The 18735-nt window shown below is 46.4% G+C and overlaps 1 protein-coding gene and 1 long non-coding RNA gene across 4 annotated transcripts in view; one reads left to right on the top strand and one right to left on the bottom strand.

Moving 5' to 3' along the window:
* Positions 1-909: 909 nt before the first annotated feature.
* TWIST1 (twist family bHLH transcription factor 1) lies at positions 910-3299 on the bottom strand. Of its 2 annotated transcripts, none has more exons than XM_032110180.1 (2): positions 2296-3299; positions 910-1942 (listed from the first exon to the last, which is right to left on the bottom strand). In XM_032110180.1, exon 1 carries the CDS (start codon positions 2906-2908, stop codon positions 2339-2341), a length of 570 nt encoding a protein of 189 aa, XP_031966071.1. In that variant the 5' UTR covers positions 2909-3299; the 3' UTR covers positions 910-1942; positions 2296-2338. The 2 variants fall into 2 exon arrangements, with proteins under 2 accessions (XP_031966071.1, XP_031966062.1); XM_032110171.1 differs by having other exon boundaries at positions 910-1619; positions 2296-3292.
* Positions 3300-4191: 892 nt separating this feature from the next.
* The window catches only part of LOC116444632, a 32843-nt gene continuing 18299 nt past the window's right edge, over positions 4192-18735 (top strand). Inside the window, exons 1-3 of one of the 2 annotated variants that reach the window (XR_004240424.1) lie at positions 4192-4994; positions 10083-10166; positions 12334-12422. This is a non-coding gene — a long non-coding RNA (uncharacterized LOC116444632). The remainder of the gene's footprint in view (positions 4995-10082; positions 10167-12333; positions 12423-18735) is intronic. The other variant, XR_004240418.1, reaches the window with a different exon arrangement.

Raw genomic sequence — 18735 nt, 5'->3', positions numbered from 1 at the left:
GCCACAGAGGGGCAGGAGGCGCCGCTCCCCGCTCACTGCCCGGCTGCCAAGAGCTGGGAGATAAGCAAGCGACAGCAGAGACCCAATCAGCTGTCCGGTTATAGGGGTTGAGGTTTGGTTTGGGTTGTTTTATTTTCTGGGGTTTTTTTTACAACTTCCCTTTCACCTTCCTTCCGAGCCCTCAGATCTGGAGGTTCCATCTCTTTTGCAACTGGGTTCTCGCCGCATACTGGGACCCCGCGAAAGGCATGATGAGAAGAAAGAGGGGCAACATGCGCCCTACACGTAGAAAATGAGAAGAGGGCGGGTTAGAGTATCCCTGTGTGCTTTGCACAATGAAAACGTGATCGCTAATATATATGTTATATAAAACCCTAGAGAGCACAGCAGTCAAACATCACTTCCACCGGAAAACCCCACTCGCTAGACACTTCCCTATTTCAATCGCACTTTCTTTTGCTTTGCCTTTGGATGGACGAATCCCTGTTTAAAACCGATGCCTCTTCCTCAGGGATATCGGCACAAGTACCTGCGCTGGGGGTTGGGGAACGGGCCTCTCTTCTGCCTCACATCTAGGGGCAAAACACAAAGGAGGGGGTAGAGCTCTGCTGCGAAAACTCTGCTCCCCGCGCAACTCTGCCTTGCCTGGCGTGAAGATTAAAGGGGGAGAGGGAGAGAAAGAGAGAAGAGACAATACCTTCCTCTGCAGATGCAGTGAGCTTCAGCACAGAATAATAAAGCTGTCTCAATAAATAACGTGCCTGTGTCTGTCAGTAGCTAGTTTATTTGCGTTTTTCGCCTGGTTTGTTTATCCTAGTGCCCCCTCTCTCTTGGGTGTCTTTACAGCTCAACAAGCAGGTATTTATCTACAGTTCTAACCCTGAGTTCTCAGAGAGACCAAACTTTAAGGTTATTAAAATTTCAATCATATTTATTTATTGCAGAAAAATAATATACAATGATATTTACAAAACAATCATAAAAATAGGAATGCATTTAGACACCGGATCTATTTGCATTTTAACATGGGTCATCAATAAATAAATAAAATGTTTATTTTTTTTTTCTCAGAGGAAAAATAATAATAATAAAAAAGTTAGGAACCGGGTATATAACAGCTTGAGCCCAGCTTATTCCCCCCTAAAAAAAAAAAAAGGTTTTCATCTCTACAGGGATATTTTTGGTTGGCTGCTTGGTTTCATTCAAGAATGAAGAAAGTCCACAATAATGTATTTCCTTTCATCAGTGGCTCATAGGCACGACCTCTTGGGAATGCATGCATGCAAAAAAAAAAAAGGGCAAATTAAAAAAAAAAGTTCAATTCCAACATTCTTCGTCAAAATTTAAAAAAAAAAAAAAAAAATGAACGATTCAGACTTCTATCAGAATGCAGAGATGTGTGGATTGTACCGACGCCCAAAGGGTAGTCACTGTCCAAAGCCCTTCTCTCTTTCACTTTCCTTAAGTGCTCCCCACGCCCTGCTTTGAATTTGGATATTACTCTTCTAGTTTCCAAGAAATCCTTGGTACATTTTTTGTTAGACAAGATCAAAAAAAATCGTATCCAACTTCAGAGTCTCTAGATTGTCCATTTTCTCCTTCTGTGGGAACAATGTCATCTGCAAAAACCCAGAAAGGGCGGAAAACTCGTTACTGAAACGAAAGATACACAAACATCTACCTACACCTCTCTGTCCCTGGAAATACACGTATCGGGCACGAATGGAGAAGGGAGAACTCGCCGTGCGGGCGGTGCGGTGACCGTGTGACACCCCAGCCTGGCGGTCCGCGGTGTCAGAGCCGAGGAAAGGGACTGCTGGGCCGGTAGGAAACGCTCATCGGGCAGCACAACGGGAGGACATGGATTCGCTTCAAAATACGAGCAGCGGCAGCAGCAGCGGCAGCAGCAGCGGCGGCAGCAGGAGCCATCCCAGCAGCCCTGCTGGCTCCGCAGCGTTTGGTGAAAAAGTGATCTCAGGCCGGCCCCGTCTGTCTGGGGCGCACCCGCACGGCCGCCGCCTCCCGCCCGAGCCCACCCCGCCGGCAGCGCCCGGCCACGCGTGGGCCCCGCGGGCCCGGGGCGCACCTCGGGCCGCGCAGGAGGAGGAACGCGCCGGGATGGGGGAGGCACCTCCAGCCGCCCCGCTCTCCGGCTGCTCCTGGAAGCCAGGCCCCTCCAGGCGGGGTGCGGGCCCTCTCGCCCCACGGCCACGCGTGCCCGGCTCACGGCGCAGCCGGCGGCCTCTCGCCTCCCTCCCCCCTTTTTACCCGCCGCTTTCGGGGTCCCTGCCTTACCTAGGGCTCCTGCCGGGGGGATGCGGGTGGGAGACGCCGCCTGCTAGTGGGATGCGGACATGGACCAGGCGCCCTCCATTCTCCACACCGAGAAGGCGTAGCTGAGCCGCTCGTGGGCCACATAGCTGCAGCTTGCCATCTTGGAGTCCAGCTCGTCGCTCTGTAAGACCTGGTAGAGGAAGTCGATGTACCTGGCCGCCAGCTTGAGGGTCTGGATCTTGCTCAGCTTGTCCGAGGGCAGCGTGGGGATGATCTTCCGCAGGGCGGCGAAGGCTTCGTTCAGCGACTGCGTGCGCTGCCGCTCCCGCACGTTGGCCATGACCCGCTGGGTCTGCAGCTCCTCGTAGGACTGGGGGCTGCCGCCGCCGCTGCTGCTTCCGCCGCCCCCGCCGCCCCCGCCCGCCCCGCACTTCTTGCCCCGCTTGCCTTGGGCCGGGCTGCAGGGCTCGTCCGCGGCCCCGACGGCTCCGCCGGCGCTGCGGCGGCTGGAGCGGCGCTTGCGCCCCCCTCTCTTGTTGTTGGGCAGCTGCTGCCGGTCCGGCTCCTCTTCGCTGTTGCTCAAGCTGTCGTCGGCGGGGGAGACTGGCGAGTTTGACTCGTCCTGCTGCATCATCTCTGGGGGGAGACGCGAGAAGCGGGCCGGGAGGGGGGGGAGGGCAGGGAGAAGAGGGGGGCACCTAACCCGCCAGCTCCCCCTTGATCGGCTGCTTCGCTGGCCTGCGAGGAGAAGGAGGAGGGAAGGAAGGAGGGAGGACCTCACTTTGGGGGGAGGGGGGATGGCATCAGGATCCAAGAGGAAAAAAATAAAAAGGCCAACCAAAAAAAAAAATCCCTCCCGATCCCTCCTTGGAGCCCCTTCGAGGTGTCTGGGATTGGGAGAAAGTTGAAGACTTGGAGGTTCTTATAGCTCCTGCTGGCGGAAAGTTTGGGGGCAGCAGTGTCATTGGCCTGACGTGGAGAGGAGGGACTTTTGCTGAGTTTTATAGGAAAGTTTCCGCTTCCCCCCCTCCACGCCCTCCCTCAATTATTTTTTTCAAGCCATTCACAAGTGATCTGGCCTCCCACCCCCCCACACACATACATCCTTACCGCGAGCTCTTTCTCGGTTTCCCTCTCCGTGGTTTCTCTCTCAAACCTCTTCGGTTCGTGCTCGGCTTTGGGGTGGTGCTGAGGGGCCGGGCCGGGAGGTTATGGGGGTGCCCAGCACCCCGTGCGCTGCTGCAGAGGGGTCAGCGGGCCGCTTAGTGCCTGTGCTGGGGGCAACCACCCCGAGCGGCCGCGGGAAGCCCGCACCTCTCGGGCTTTCCTCGCCGCAGCGGGCACGGCTTGCAGCGAAAAGGAGGAAAGGGAAATTAGCCGCGGGGCAGCATCCAGGCACATCCTAATTTTGCCCCGCTTTAGCACACGTCGCTCTCCCATCACTGAACGCCCTCGCGGTCTGACTTGCCGAGGGAGTCGCACATTTCTGGGCTGGGGAGGGGTGGCGACACAACCTCGTCCTGTCAGGCTGGAGGACTGCGCTGGGAGAAAGCCATCTTCAGAGGTGGAAGCAGCGGGGAAACCAAGCACTGGCTTCGTACATGCATAAGCACCAGTCCTTGAGCTCGTCTTAAGAGAAACCCGGGAGGATCAGCGTCTCCAACCTGGCACACCGGGAGACGGAAGGGTGTACAGACCCTCTTTGCCCACACTCTGTGTGTGCTGACCACTCACTTCATTCCGTCCTCCCACAAGGCTCCCGAGTCCGGCACTTCCTGGGAAAAGAGATTATTTTTTTCAATTTCTCTTCTATGTTTGCAGCCAAAGCTGTTTCTTCCCATCCCCCGCCTTTGTGCCTCCTTCCCCGCTCGCTGGCAGCACGCAGCAGGTGGCGTGTCTTTTAAACAACAGCTCAGATTCAAACGGGGAACGCCTGGGAGGGAAAGCTAGAAATTGCCATCCATCAGTAAACGGGGCGAAGCCTCTGCTCCCTGCGTGGGGACCGCGCTCCTCCGCTGCCGGCCTGGCAGCCCCTGCCTGGACGGGCACCGCCGGGTGCGGGGCGGAGCGGGCAGCGCCGGCAACGCAGTGTCTCCCCGGCTTGTTCCAGGTGTGAGGGCGGACAGGGCGAACGGAAAAACAGGGGAGCGATAAATCCCAGGCACGAAATAAGACAAGGCATGTGGAAGAGCGCTGTCATCTTCTTCGGGGAAGAGAGTCGTCTCTCCCCTCTGCCTGGGGACTGACTCCCTTTCCTCCGGGCAGAGGCGTCTCATCGCGGGAGCTGCCAGGGGCCGGGACCCTCCGCGGCCGCCGCCGAGGGGCAGCCAGCCCGCCCCCGCCGCTGGCCCCGGCCCCGCCGCAGCGCCCGTCGGGCACCCGTCGCCGGAGCTGTCCCGACGCTTCTCCGCTCGCTGCCCTCTCGGCGAGCTCTACTCCTCGTGTCTTCCATCCCGCGGTGCGAGCACATAGCAGTCTTCCCTAAACACTCTTTATTGAGAAACAGCTGGAAACAGGACCGGGGAGGAAACAGGGACCGCCTTAGAAGGCAAGGGAAGGCACGCCGGCACACAGACCCACAGTGAGCCTGCACAGCTGCCCTGGCTTTTGGCTTGTTCCTGATGTGTCTTCTGCGACCACAGGCCTCTCCACTCAACTCCATAGCTTGTCAGGAGAGCTTCAGGGGTTCCCTTGTGTTGGCAGCAGCTGCTGATCCCAAGGTAAGAAGAGCTGGGTCTCCTTCCACCTCCCTCTCACCAATAATTTTATATGTACCCAGAGCCTCACTGCTTCTCTGGGGTTTAGAGCAGTGTCATTACAGAAGAAATGTTGGAAACAGTAGTGCTGAGCATCTGTAGGTGGCTCTAGGGACCTTCCTTCCTTCCTTCCTTCCTTCCTTCCTTCCTTCCTTCCTTCCTTCCTTCCTTCCTTCCTTCCTTCCTTCCTTCCTTCCTTCCTTCCTTCCTTCCTTCCTTCCTTCCTTCCTTCCTTCCTTCCTTCCTTCCTTCCTTCCTTCCTTCCTTCCTTCCTTCCTTCCTTCCTTCCTTCCTTCCTTCCTTCCTTCCTTCCTTCCTTCCTTCCTTCCTTCCTTCCTTCCTTCCTTCCTTCCTTCCTTCCTTCCTTCCTTCCGAATTCCTTCCGAATTCCTTCCGAATTCCTTCCGAATTCCTTCCGAATTCCTTCCGAATTCCTTCCTTCCTTCCTTCCTTCCTTCCTTCCTTCCTTCCTTCCGAATTCCTTCCTTCCGAATTCCTTCCTTCCGAATTCCTTCCTTCCTTCCTTCCTTCCTTCCTTCCTTCCTTCCTTCCTTCCTTCCTTCCTTCCTTCCTTCCGAATTCCTTCCTTCCGAATTCCTTCCTTCCGAATTCCTTCCTTCCGAATTCCTTCCTTCCGAATTCCTTCCTTCCTTCCTTCCGAATTCCTTCCTTCCTTCCTTCCTTCCTTCCTTCCGAATTCCTTCCTTCCTTCCTTCCGAATTCCTTCCTTCCGAATTCCTTCCGAATTCCTTCCGAATTCCTTCCGAATTCCTTCCGAATTCCTTCCGAATTCCTTCCTTCCTTCCTTCCTTCCTTCCTTCCTTCCGAATTCCTTCCGAATTCCTTCCGAATTCCTTCCGAATTCCTTCCGAATTCCTTCCGAATTCCTTCCTTCCTTCCTTCCTTCCTTCCTTCCTTCCTTCCTTCCTTCCTTCCTTCCTTCCTTCCTTCCTTCCTTCCTTCCTTCCTTCTTTCCTTCCTTCTTTCCTTCCTTCTTTCCTTCTTTCCTCCCTCCCTCCCTTCTTCCCTCCCTGCCTCTCTTCCTGAAACCCAAACCTGGATAGCTGTTACCTTGCTGGGAAGGGGATGCTGCCTGAAAGGAGGGAGGGGCAGCACCTCCCGAGCTGATTTCACAGGACGCACAATTTGTCTGGGTCACCTGAACTTTGAATGGGTTGCAGGACATCACCTGCTTGCCAGGGGGCAGGAGAAGGGTATGTAGAGCAGGATGTGTGGAAGAGTCAAGGACAGGTGGAGATGCAGTATTACATGGTTTGTAAAAATGGAGAACATGGAGAAATGTAGGGAGGGAGTTGAGGAGAGGGGAGTGGGGTTGACCATAGCAGATAGCTGGGCTTAGTGTCAGCTACTCTTTATGTAAACTGCAGCAAAATCAACCAGCAGTGTTTAGCTGGACTCATGTGGTGCTATCTGGGACCTGCACACTGCTATATGAACCAGGACTGCGCAAAAGCCCCCCATCATCTTCGTTTTGGCTTTTATTTTATTTCTGACTCACAAATTATGGGCTCAGGGGCAAAGGCAGCTAAGCCCATGATGTTACTGCCAAGACCCACATGGGAGTGCAGGGGCCAGACGAGCTGTGGTGGCAATGATCTATCCTGGGGGACTTGTACTGGGCTGGGTGTGGGAGCCTGCCTGGATTGCCCAGGCCTGCTGACAGGCAGCAACTCTGCTTAGTGCTGGGGTGTGTGAAGCTTTGTCGGGAGGAGGGTGGATGTGTTAGAGTCATGTCTGGGGGTCTGTGTGAGAGAGAAAGTCATACTGGTGAGGATGTGTTTGTGTGTGCATGCATGTACTCTTGCTCTTTTGCAGTGTGAATACATATATATGTCAGGAGGGAAGAGGGTGGAAGTCTGTGCAGAGATTAAAGAAAATCAATTCTGGTTTATTTTGAAATCTACAGTTTTGATGGGAATTGAGGTGGAGCCTTTGCTTTTCACACATAAATAATAATTGTATTTTAGTTATGCAGTATTAAGCCATCTATTTTGAACCTCTACTAAGCCACTAAGGTAGTCCTGCAGACCACTCTGGAGCATGGGATAAAAGATGCCATGTCCTGTTTTCCTCTATGCATAGGCATGGCTTGGGTAAGAAGTCTCCTGGCTCCTTGTGCAGAATCTCAACCGTGTTTCACTCTTTGGTGGTAGCAAGCAAAACTGCAAACAGATTCAGGGCCTTTCTAGAGATACTTCCAGGTCCATTCCTGCAAGCTTCCCCGAGCCTCAGCTCAGGAAAATATGTGTCGTGGAATGAGCTCTTACATGGAGCACTGGCAGGACCCAGAGCGCTCCAGTATTTTGTCACCTGTGCAGTAAGTTATAATGCTGGTAAAGCAACCATGTAGATTACAGGTATGCCTGTGAGCACAGAGCTAAATAAATGACAGACTCCTGGGAGGAAGAAATGAGGAGTAATTTGGTCTGTGATGATCATTGTGGTCATGGTTGATCACAGGGAAATAGCTGTAAAGGATGCCCCCAACTTTGTTCCAGCCCTTCTATAGGCACCCATTAACTGTAGGCACCCATGCTGAGACACTCACAGGACGGGACAAGCAGTATCTGCCTTAGCCAGACAGAAACATCAAAGCTTTTGAGGGGAGTAGGTCAGAAGGTTGCTTCTTTCCTAGATTTCTAGGAATTAATAAAAGGCCCGATTTTTTCTGCCTGTTTATAAACCAGCGCAGAAGTTTAAGAACTAATGTGCTCAAGCTCTGGTGGTTACAGCTACAATGTTGCCCATCACCAATGTGTTACACACATTGTGCATACACATCAATTACAATTGGATTGCGATAAGGCTGTTCTGTATTCTCCATACAGCAAGCACATACACATGTAATTTATCTCACAAAGATAAGGCTATTTGCTGTGGTAAAACTCTCACTGCTGGTGATTCCTTGGGATATTGAGCAATGTGTTGCAAACATGCACGTTTAGAGACAGCCTGCCTGCATGTTTTTGATGCCAAAGCATTCAGTTGGGTGTTTCCTTAGAAGTTTCATCTCTATGTTTCCAAGACCACTGAAATCAACTGGAGTTTCCCTACTAGTTTCCGTGGCCAGGTATTTTAATTCCTATGGATTCTAGGTGAAAGCCTGGTCAGGACCATATCCCTTCAAAAGGGATGAGGAGCACCTAGCAACTTTCCACATTGGTGTTTATGCTGTAGTTTGCTCCTTGTAGAAAGCACACCGGGAAACAGGTAGAGAACTCTCACTGTGCCCTGGTACAAATTTCTGCACAGCAACAGCAAACAGGCAGAATGAACATAAAAAGGGTATGAGAGCAGAACCTGTTTCTCGTCTTCTTTCACGTCTCCTTCCTTCCTATCACCGCGGCAGCTCATACAACCGAGGACGCGGAGAAGCTGACAGTATCTCCCGTCATTCGTCCTCCCTACCTGGGCCCGGCGTGGGTGGGCGCGGTGCGGCTCGGCTGCGCCGGCGGGGCTGGGGCTGCGGGGCGGCTCTGCGGGGCCGGGCCAGGCTGTGCGGCCGGCGGCCACCGGAGGGCACGATTCCCCTCCGGCCCCGCTGCGGCTCCCAGGTGAGTCGCTGCCGCCTCAGCGGAGCCAGGCGGGCACCCGCCGTGCTCCTGCGGCAGCCCGAGCCCCGTCAGGCTGGGTCCCCCGAGTTCCGCGGCCGCGAGGTGCTGCCCGCCCGCTCCCGGGTCTGTTCGCTCGTGTTTCAGCGAACCCCGAGTGCTTTTTCTCGCTGAGGTGGCCCCACGCCGCCGCAGCGCCGCTGCCCACCCGGGGGGCGGCCCTGCTGGGTCCTGGGGGGAGATCCGGCCCATGGATCCTCCGTGGGCATAAGGACACTTCCCACGGGTGTGTTTCCAGCTGCCGGTGCTTTGACACTCCTTTCGTTCGGAAGCTCTCGAAAGCAGATGGATAACACGGAGTTCCTCTAACGTGTCAGCTTCGTTGTCAAAATTACTACAATGATTCTTATTTCTTTTTTAGGCTCGTTGTCACTGGGACCTTTCATGTAAAAGTCTTAGCAGCTTGCTGCCGTAAAAGGATGTGGCAGCGTAGTTCCCAGTGTTCCCAGTGTCCCCAGTGCGCGGCCGGTCCCGTCGCTCATCCTTCCCGCCTCCGGGCCGGCGGCAGGGAGCGCTGCGCCCCCCGCGCACCGGCATTCGGCATCTCCTGCATCCATCCTCTCTTGCCAGCTCTCGATTCCACACAGGGCCGAGAAATACCTATATCCTATTAGCAAACTAGCAATCCCACATAGGAGACAGGTCTCTCAATAAATTAAGAGCTGAAATTATTTACGACACGTGTTTTTATACAAAATCTTTATTCAGCTCCAGAAATAGCTAGTGGCAGTGGATGGGGCTGTTTAAGCAGATCCAAAGTACCTCGGTGGAAGCCTGAGTAGTATCCTCTCATGTATCCTAGACAAGACCAGTCCTTCCCATCACAGGAGATCAACATATCTAATGCTGTGGTGGAGCTCTGCCCCTAGTTATGGCTCTGGGTCTTGTTTATGTGGTTTCACATCCAAATCTGAAAAGACCTCTTAGTAAAACAACCTTATATTATCCCCCACTCCAGGGGATAATAGTTATTTTTATTAATAATGGAGCTTATTGGCTATTTCAGCTTCTTTGATTTTTTTTCTTTTCCATCTCTTCCATCTTTCCTGAGCTATATAAATATATTTTTTTTCTTGTATTCTTCCTGCTCCCACACATTACTCAAATCTATATATTCAATCTTTCAGTACACTTCACCCATGGAAACTCCATAAAACTTCAGGCCCTTTTAGCCACAAGTTATTCTTTTTTCTTCCAAGGTGGGAGAGAGTGCACCTCCAGCACAGGTGATGGATAAAGCATTCTATAAAGCCTTCTTCTTATGGGTAGACTCAAATTCTCTGCAGCTCAAGCAATTAGAAACAGAGCCATAGAGCCAGAATTGCAGCATGGAAGTGGGCTTTTACCCTGTTAGCCATGTCTGCAACCCTGGGAAAGATCCTGCCTGTGCTTCCTACTGTATGTGGTCTTCTTTCTTTAGGCTTTCAGGTGCTCTTGGAATCTCACAGATGAAGATGAAAAGAAAGGTCATATGAGAAGCAACCACAACTCATAATGAACACAGGTGGGCAGCAAAGTCTGGTGTGAGGGAAAGGGCATGGAAGGTCATCCCAACATACACATATGTTTTCCTGGGCAAAGGAAATGGGTTTTTTTTTGATTGGTAGGCTGACTAAATGCCAGGTCTCCAACTTGGAACCTATCTACCTTCTCTGCCTGGCCCTAGACCACACAGGGGCTGGATGTAGCTGTGCAGAGGAGGTGAGCCTGGAGGGGAAAGGTTCACAGAAATGAACACCCTTCTTGTTCTTTCCACAATTACCTTACTTCTAAGGACACCTGCTTAAGAGCTAGAAGAAATTAATTACCCCTGCTAGAAGGGAGCAGGGGTTTATTTCCATCTCTGCCAGGCTGTATTTCCTTTCAGAAAAGGCAGTCAGCATGGATCCAAGTTTACATATTCCTTTCTGCTTGGGGAGATTATAATTGTTTTCGGTTATGGACTGTCAGCTATGATGCCTAAAGATCTGCTATCCGTCATTACTCCTCATTTTACAGCCCCAATCCCATTTTCTTTCCTCCAGAATATAGGATGATGATTGGGTTACCTTGCTCACAAAGGACTGATCTGCCCATAGGTTCACATCCTGGTTTTATTTTCTGACCAGAGATCATATAGTAGGTCAACAATGAAGCTGATCTAGAGCACAAATCTTGGTTACCAAATTCCAAAGGCAATTTTCCAGAGAAGTAATAGTTTATTGATCTGTTAAAGTAAATTAGCACATATTCACTGTTCATGTATCTGTGTACATACTTGACTATTTATGAACTCTGACCTCCAAACAAACATCTGTATTTGTATTTATGCAAAATACTGTACTGCCTCTGCCTTGAAAAATATCTATATCAAACATTCTCATGCCAAAATCTACTATCTGACCTTGCAGCACTAAAAATAGTTCATGTCAGAAGCAGAGAAATATTTGTTTTTCCTTTTAGAACATTTGTGCTTACATTCATTAAGGACTTGGTCCAAAATCCTTTGATGTCAAGGAGACTGTTTCAGTGGGCTTTGGATCAAGTCTTAAAAAGGGTCAATTAAACTTTAAATTAAAAAAAAAATTATGATGGGTCCAGCCTAAGAGTGTAAGAGATGTAAGAAAGGCTGCCTTTGGAGTAAAGCATCAGTCATTGTTCTCTAATATTTAGCTGAACTTGTGGAATTTTTCATTGTTAAAGAAACAGTCCTTTTCAAGAAGGTTGTAATTAATTTTCAGTCTTCAAAACATCCACATTTTGTTGCATATTAGAAATGTCGTTGCTGACTTAGTAAGTGCAAGGATGTTTTGGGCTCAGTAGGACACATATGGACTGGAACCTAAGCAGTAAGATATGGCCCAGATTTTCAAAGTCAGAGCAGAGACTTAGTTACAAAATACTCTTCTGACTCTAAAATATGTTCAGGTTTATGTCTCACTTCATATTTGAGCAATTTATGATATTTTCTAATGTCTGATCTAATGTTAGTATTTGCTTTTCATGCTTTGCAAAAGGACTAATGCGGCTCTGGGCAACAGCAGAGGCTGTAATTAATGTAAAGGTAGAAGATGTGCAATGGAATATAGCAAGGGCTTTAATTCAAAACAGTGAATTTATACCTTCATTTAGTAATCCTTTTCTCTACAACAATGCATAGTGTTTACAGCATCCATTTTAATTAAAAGAAACTAGTATTAAAACAAGCTACAGCCTCACAGAGCTGACTGCACTGCTTCCTTGTAATCATTGTATCACAGGTTTGAGCAATTTGAGTGATGTATGTCTGCAGGAATTTTTGCTGAATCTGGATTATTTGACAGTAAAATGGTCATCATTCCTTCCAAACAGATAGAAGTTTGATCAATTATATTTCGGTGGCTTACAGCCATATTCTATCTACAGTGACATTTATGATCTATATTTGTTATCCCCAAATGACCTTCAACCTAGCTGTTATCTGCCATCATGTTAAAGTTTTGGTCAGTGAAAATCCTTTAGTGTCTTGGAAAGATTCATGATGTTGTCTTTTGGCCAAAGTCCATTATGGATAACTACAACTTTATCTACCTTCAACGTATGTAATTGAGTGGCTGTGGTATGGCACACTGTCATTTGGCTTAATTTCAATCAACTAAGATAACTCTCTGTATTTTCTTTCCTATAACACTGTGTCATGTTGCTGTAAAAAGTGAAACAGCTGCAACATTCTCCTTCTTGAGGATGCATCCCAGAACAGGCTGTTTCTTCCGAGAGGACAACATAGCCTCCAACTTGGCAGGTAAAATTTTGCAACACCAAATCCTTCCATCTGTGGTTTCATGTTGTCAGTTCATTGCAGGAACTAATAGTCCGGTCTAGATGTCAAACTATCTGATTTGTTAGTGTAGCTGGCAGGTTAACTGTCTAAGTCCTACCATTTCCTCACAGAATTCACTGTGGGTAGGAAATTTCATCCAAAAAAGAAGAAAAATAACCGTCTTTAAAGATTAGATGCACTGTTGGGAAATTAGGTTCTTAATGCTAAATCAGATGTATGATAGGAAGCACTTCATAATTGCTCACATTAAGGGTAAGGGGCCAACCCAAAGGCATATAGACAGGAGGAAAAAAGGCAATTCAATCACTCAGCCATTACTGCAAGAAACAGCCCTTCATATTCCCACAGACCTAATGCATATCAGAAGCAAGCTACACTGCCATGCAGAGGTGGAAGATGCTTTTTCATTCCCTGTGGTTATGGGAATGGGAGGCATTGTATTTCTTCACACAGGTCCTTCCCAAACTGTTCACTGAGGAAAAAAGAATTTCTGCCTCTCCTTAAGTCATAAAAGTTAGCAAAATATTATATGACAAAAAGTTGACATTAAACTTTGCTCAAGAGCATTTGAAAATGGCATGTGAAATCCATGCTGGAATAGGTGCTACTGTAAGGGCATCAAAATTGAAGGGAATGGATTAGCAGCTCCTCAGTAACAGCTGTGGCACCACAAGTGATGCAGATAAGCATCACCCCATTCGCCATACAGATGCAGGAGAGCAGCACCATGCAGGCAGTAATAGCATTATACATGGAGTGGAAAGAAACCACAGCCAATATAGGTTTGTGTTTTCCGAGGTTTTCACTAAGAAACCTCCATGGTGTCACCTGCATTTCCACCATGCTCATTACCAATCTCTCTGGCGACATTCTGTCATTTGAAAATGTGTCACTGGATGTTTTCAGCAAAAGAAAATACTTTGGGCATAAAGTCTTCTCTTTTCATGTCTGAGGTTCCACTGCATCTTTGGGGTGATATTTGGTGCTTATGTGCTATGGAAGTGGCTCAGAAACCCTCACAATAAATATTTCTAATGACTCATAGCTTCACAAGAACTGTGTTTTGTAGGGGGGAAGCAGGATTGAAGTAGATGTCATTAGAACTTTTCCTTTGCTGTGTCTCAGGTATCTAGCATGTCTTTCCAGCTTGAAGGCAAAAAACACTGGTCTTATACACCAAAATGCTCTCCAGTCAAATATTTGGCTTATGCACTGAATCCTTCAAATAATTTGGCCAATGGTACGCTAAAGATTCATGTTTCTACTACTCTCAAAAACAAGATGATAAACTTATCTGGTTTTGGTTTTGTTTTGTTTTGTTTGTTTGTTTGGGGTCTTTTGGGGTTTGGTTTCGTTTGGTTTATGTCTTTCAGAAGATATGCCTGCACATTTTAAATACGAAAAATTCTGTGTGTTCTCATTATAGCTTTGGTAGAACTTATTTCTCTCCATGGGCAAACCCCATGCTATTAACATCACAGAACTTCCTCAGCATAATGTGGTCCAGTCCATAGGTATGGCAGTTGTGATCTGGGAGAGGATGCTGAAATTATTCTGTTCCTGGATGTCTGAAACATATAACAGTGAGAACTGACTTATGCTGTTGTCAAGCCAAGTACAGCTAACAGAATAAAGGTGCATGCTTCCAAATTTAATACCTTGGGGCTGGTAAAGGTGTTTGCAGCAATAGGACCTAAAGTCCATCTTACCAAGGGTTTGTTTAGTAGTTCGAGCACAGTTATCAGTACTTCAGAGAAAGTTCCATTTGCTCATGGTTAAAATTTGAGTCCTGTATGTCAAGGAGGTGGCACCTGATGAGGGCCTAAACTGTCAGTTTAATCATATTTGTTGGCAACATTCAAGATATCTGCAAAGAAAATTTAAACTGAGTCAGACGTAATATGAAATGAATTCCACGCGCCTTCATGTAAGGCAGAGAAAGATCAGAGATAGCCCTTCATTTTACAGTCTCTCAATCATATTTTCCCTTTTTTTTTCTCCATTACTATTATTCATCATCCTACAACTTCTTTTGCATCTGGTAGTTTGCAGAGTTATGAGAGTCAATGATGTTGCAGAGTTACTGCAGTGTTCTAGCATATAATTAAAAAATTAATAAAATAGATTAAAACATCTTTCTGCATAGTCACTTAATGTATCATATACGATAACATTAACAGCAAAAATGTGAACTACTTAAGAATGTAAGTACTCACAAATGTCCCCAGATGATGTTGCTGAGGCCTAAATATCTGATTCAGCTCAAAGTTATTTAAAAATAATTTTAAAATTACTCCTGTACTATGAAAATTTCCTGGAGACTCAATGACTTAGTTACGTACATTATTCTAAAAGACTTCATAGGAGCTTCGATGGCCAAGATCAGGTCCAAGAGCACCTTGAAACATCTGAAACACTTCAGCATTTGGATAATTACGTACTTTTGGGGCCAGCCCACATTTCTCTTTGGAAAATATTTCCCCTGCATGGCTGCAGACAACAGATGGATCATATGATCTCTGCATTTGGAAAGATGGCATAATTCTGGCAGACTGTCAGTTAAGTGAAAGAGGCTGATTTCAGATCCTCATTAAGAAAATATACAACCACACGCAGTGGACTGAATGGCAGCAAGTGATCGCTGGCGCCAGCTTTAATAGAAAGTATAGCACACTTGCAACATGAAATCTGCTGAGCTCTGGCTGGATCTAGCTCTATCGGGTTTTACATTCTTTTCCCAAATAAATGTGTTCTAAAGGAGACATTCTTTGTAGTGCAAGGGCCTTCTGTTTGCCAGGAGGGAGGGGAGCAGAGCAGTGGAGGGTTAAAAGGCAAATTCAAAGAGCCACCAGGTCTAGGGCTGGAGCAGGGTGCCAAGGCTTTGTTGAGTCTTCCCTTGCACTTGCAAAGGTTTCTGTTTAGCGAAACTTTTCTTTATATTTCTAGTCTCTTGGTATATTTTTTAGGGTGCAAATGGCACTTTACCCAGAAACAGCCCTTGGAGACAGCATGGCCCCTTCCTGATGCAGGGCTCTTGGAGCAATGCCCAGTGCCTTTTTTACACACATTTCCACATGGAAGCAGCTCTGCCAAGCCCCTAAGACCTTGAGTAGAAAACCCAGGGCACTGTAAAATGTAGTATAGTTTCCCAGCTACACTGGATATGACCAATAATTTCACTGTAATCACTACTCACAGCTGAAGAGTGAAGGGCTCGTGGAGCTGCACACCTGCATTTCACCAAACACCAAAATAATGGCTATGGCTTCAGGTCACAACTTTTGTTTCAGCAACGACATCAGGATCTTTGCATGATATCTCATCTTAGCCACACAAAATAATGAACAATCTTAAATCATTGGTTGTTTTGAAAGTCTTTGCTAAACTACCTTTTAGCCAGATCAGAGACATCATCTAACCCACATGAACCTGAAATGTTCAAAGAGTAATGGTGGTTGCTGTGTTATATCTATTCCTGTATCCTTTGTTCTACAGCCACCACTCTTCCCTCTGATAACTCTAAGTTTCAAAAGTTAGAATCATTAACAAGATGAAAGACTGCATAGTAAGTAAACAATGCTAGAAATAAAAAGAAATATCAACATCTGAATTAACTTATTCTCTCAGTGCACGTGTTTATGTTGAAGAGTTTCACAGAGTTCCTCTTTGCTGTGAAAAAAATCATAAAATGTACTACTTGTCCTTGATCCCCTGTAAGCCTTGGAGCAAGATGAGATGGAACTGGAACTCACAGGGAAAATAATTATCTGTCTTCTGCTTTCAGAGCTAAGGAGAGACAGTAAAACCAACAGGATACTCTTTATCTCTCTTTTTGAAATTATGGCCGAGGTATGACAAAAGCATAAACAGGCCTAGAATCTCAGTGTGCCTGATTACTTGTTTGAAATAAAGCCATGTGTGATAATAGTGAAGCCTGTCCTTCTGCAGTGCAACAACTCTGTGTGGGAACCATTCAAAACCCCTCAGCATGGGAGGACATGGTCTGAGGCACAGCTGTGGCACTGAAGCCTTCGAGAGCAGTAAAAGCCACACTAAGATAATATAATGCACACAACAATTTGAATATATTACAGTCTTTATAAGTATATATTAATGTGGGAAAATGTACTACAAAAGATAACAGAATTACTCCCTTATTTTGACTTCCTTGAAGAAATAGGAATTTCAGGTATGTAACGACCACTGAACTGGACTGTAGCTGGTGATCAGCAGAGTGAGTAGTAGCTGTGAAAAATTCAAGGGCTTAAAATTTAGTGCCAGACAGACAAAAGGTAAACACTGAAACTAGGACAGAGAAGGGGAAAAGCAAATTTTGGATGAAACACAATTTTTAAAATAATATCTGATCTGCACTCCTTAAAAAGCTAGAATGCTAGGCAATTGCAATTGAATATTTTTATTCTGTCAATTCTTTTGTTCTGGATACATTGCTGTGACAGAAGTTCATCTCAGTCTCTAAAACAAGCATTTTTTTGAGCTAAGTTTAAGAGCAAATAATTTGAACTGATTATATTTACCAAATTTTTAGAATAAGCAACAATTTACTGTACTAAAAAAAGAGCATAACCAGCACACCTATCCATCCTTGTAACTATTCTGTTGTATTACTGGGAAAAGCTTGGCTGTCATTGTTGCAGATAAGTAGCATTCAAGCCTAGTAAAACAACAAATTCCTATGAAAACAGGGACTCAGCATGCACAGAAGTCACTTTTTAAGCTCCAGTGTTTTAGCTATTTTTAATTAAAAAAACCACCAGAAAACAGAAGTCCAAGTTAATTGAAAGAACCAGAAGGGTCATATAGAACTTGTCTTTGAGAAGAATCACTGATCTGAAAAAGAAATCAAAGCCACTTTTCCACTACTTTTGCTTAGTACCTCCATGACTTCAAAAACTAATTTATTTTAAAGTTTGTAAAAGAAAAAAAAAAGTGTTGTTGGACTTCACTTATCAAGTTTCATCCTAGAGGGAATTTTTATAGCTGAGTTATAAACCCTCCACACTTGAGTGTTTATAATGGAAACGCTGACAAATGCGATAATAAACACCAATCATGGGGCCATAGTAGCTGATCAGAGAGTGGATGCAGAAGTTTGCAGTGCTATCATAATATTTTGTTCTGTTTCCAGGACTAATTTGCTTAAACCTCCTTTCAGGTTCAGCAGCTGTAAAATAAGATCAATCTAACTAGAGATTGCAAAGTCATTTGATTATTTATACTTCTCTTCGAAAGCTTCGAAATGTCTCTCAAATATGATTTCATTTAGTCTTATTTTTTTGGTTTACATGTCTGAATACTAATTGTAACATGATAGCTTCAAGGGAACTCAAATTTCTACCAAAAGTCAGTCTTCTGTGGCCAAAGAGAACATAAACAAACCAGCCTCAGACTAGGATCTAAAAATGGGCTATGATCAAACAGCTCTAAGGCTTTAAAAAGCCCCTTATTATCTTTTCCCAGAAGTAATTGACACTGTCAGTTTTTGTTCTTAATGCGGTGATAATGGCACTGTGCTTTGGGGAGACCGAGGAGCTGGACTCAGCCTTGGTGGCAGCAGGGATTCTGAGCAAGGGAAAGAAAGGCCTTTCCCTCCAGTGGGTGAAATCCAAGCCTTGCTGAAGTTAGCAGCACTTTTGTACTCTGTTAGGGTCTGGGTTTCCCTGTCTTCCCAAACCTGACAGGGTGTTGTACTCTACTGACTCCACAGACTAGAATGCAACTCTCTTGGACTGAGACAAGGATTAGGGGAGAAAGGACCCCACAGTTTTGTTATTTCAGGGAGATGGGATTGCACTCCAGCAAGAAGTTTGTCTGCAATATTTCCATAATTGGTTTATATTCTTACCAGACTAAGCTTCCAGGATTTTGACACATCCGCAGAGGTTAAGGGATGGGTTAGTACGGCATCTTGCTGTTTCACTGAGCTCTTTATGGGTACAAGGACATGTTTTAACACTGGTTCCTTGGGAAAAAATTGCATTTAGCCTGCTTTTTTGGTAAATCTTCATCAGTTTTGGAAAAGCATGAAACAAACAAACAAACAAACAAAAGCCCATTTTATCAGGTTTTCAGGTCATAGAAATCAATGTGTGGCCCAGAGGCAGCTCAAAATGCATCTTGATATTTTATCTGTGCTTTTTCCATATTGTGTTCATTGCCTTTTACCACAACTGCATTTTTAATTTCTAATGATTTATTCCCAGTGGCTCATATAAGAATGTTACTACTGTTTCTATTGCTGCAAAATTTCCAG

This window comes from Corvus moneduloides, chromosome 1, assembly GCF_009650955.1.
Source record: "Corvus moneduloides isolate bCorMon1 chromosome 1, bCorMon1.pri, whole genome shotgun sequence".
NCBI classification, from domain to species: Eukaryota; Metazoa; Chordata; class Aves; order Passeriformes; family Corvidae; genus Corvus; species Corvus moneduloides.
Note: the sequence above shows the minus strand (reverse complement) of the source record. Positions and strands in the feature narration are given on the sequence as shown.

Excerpts from the sequence above, each read along its gene's own strand:
- TWIST1 (XM_032110180.1), bottom strand. The coding sequence starts at position 2,908 with ATGATGCAGCAGGACGAGTCAAACTCGCCAGTCTCCCCCGCCGACGAC.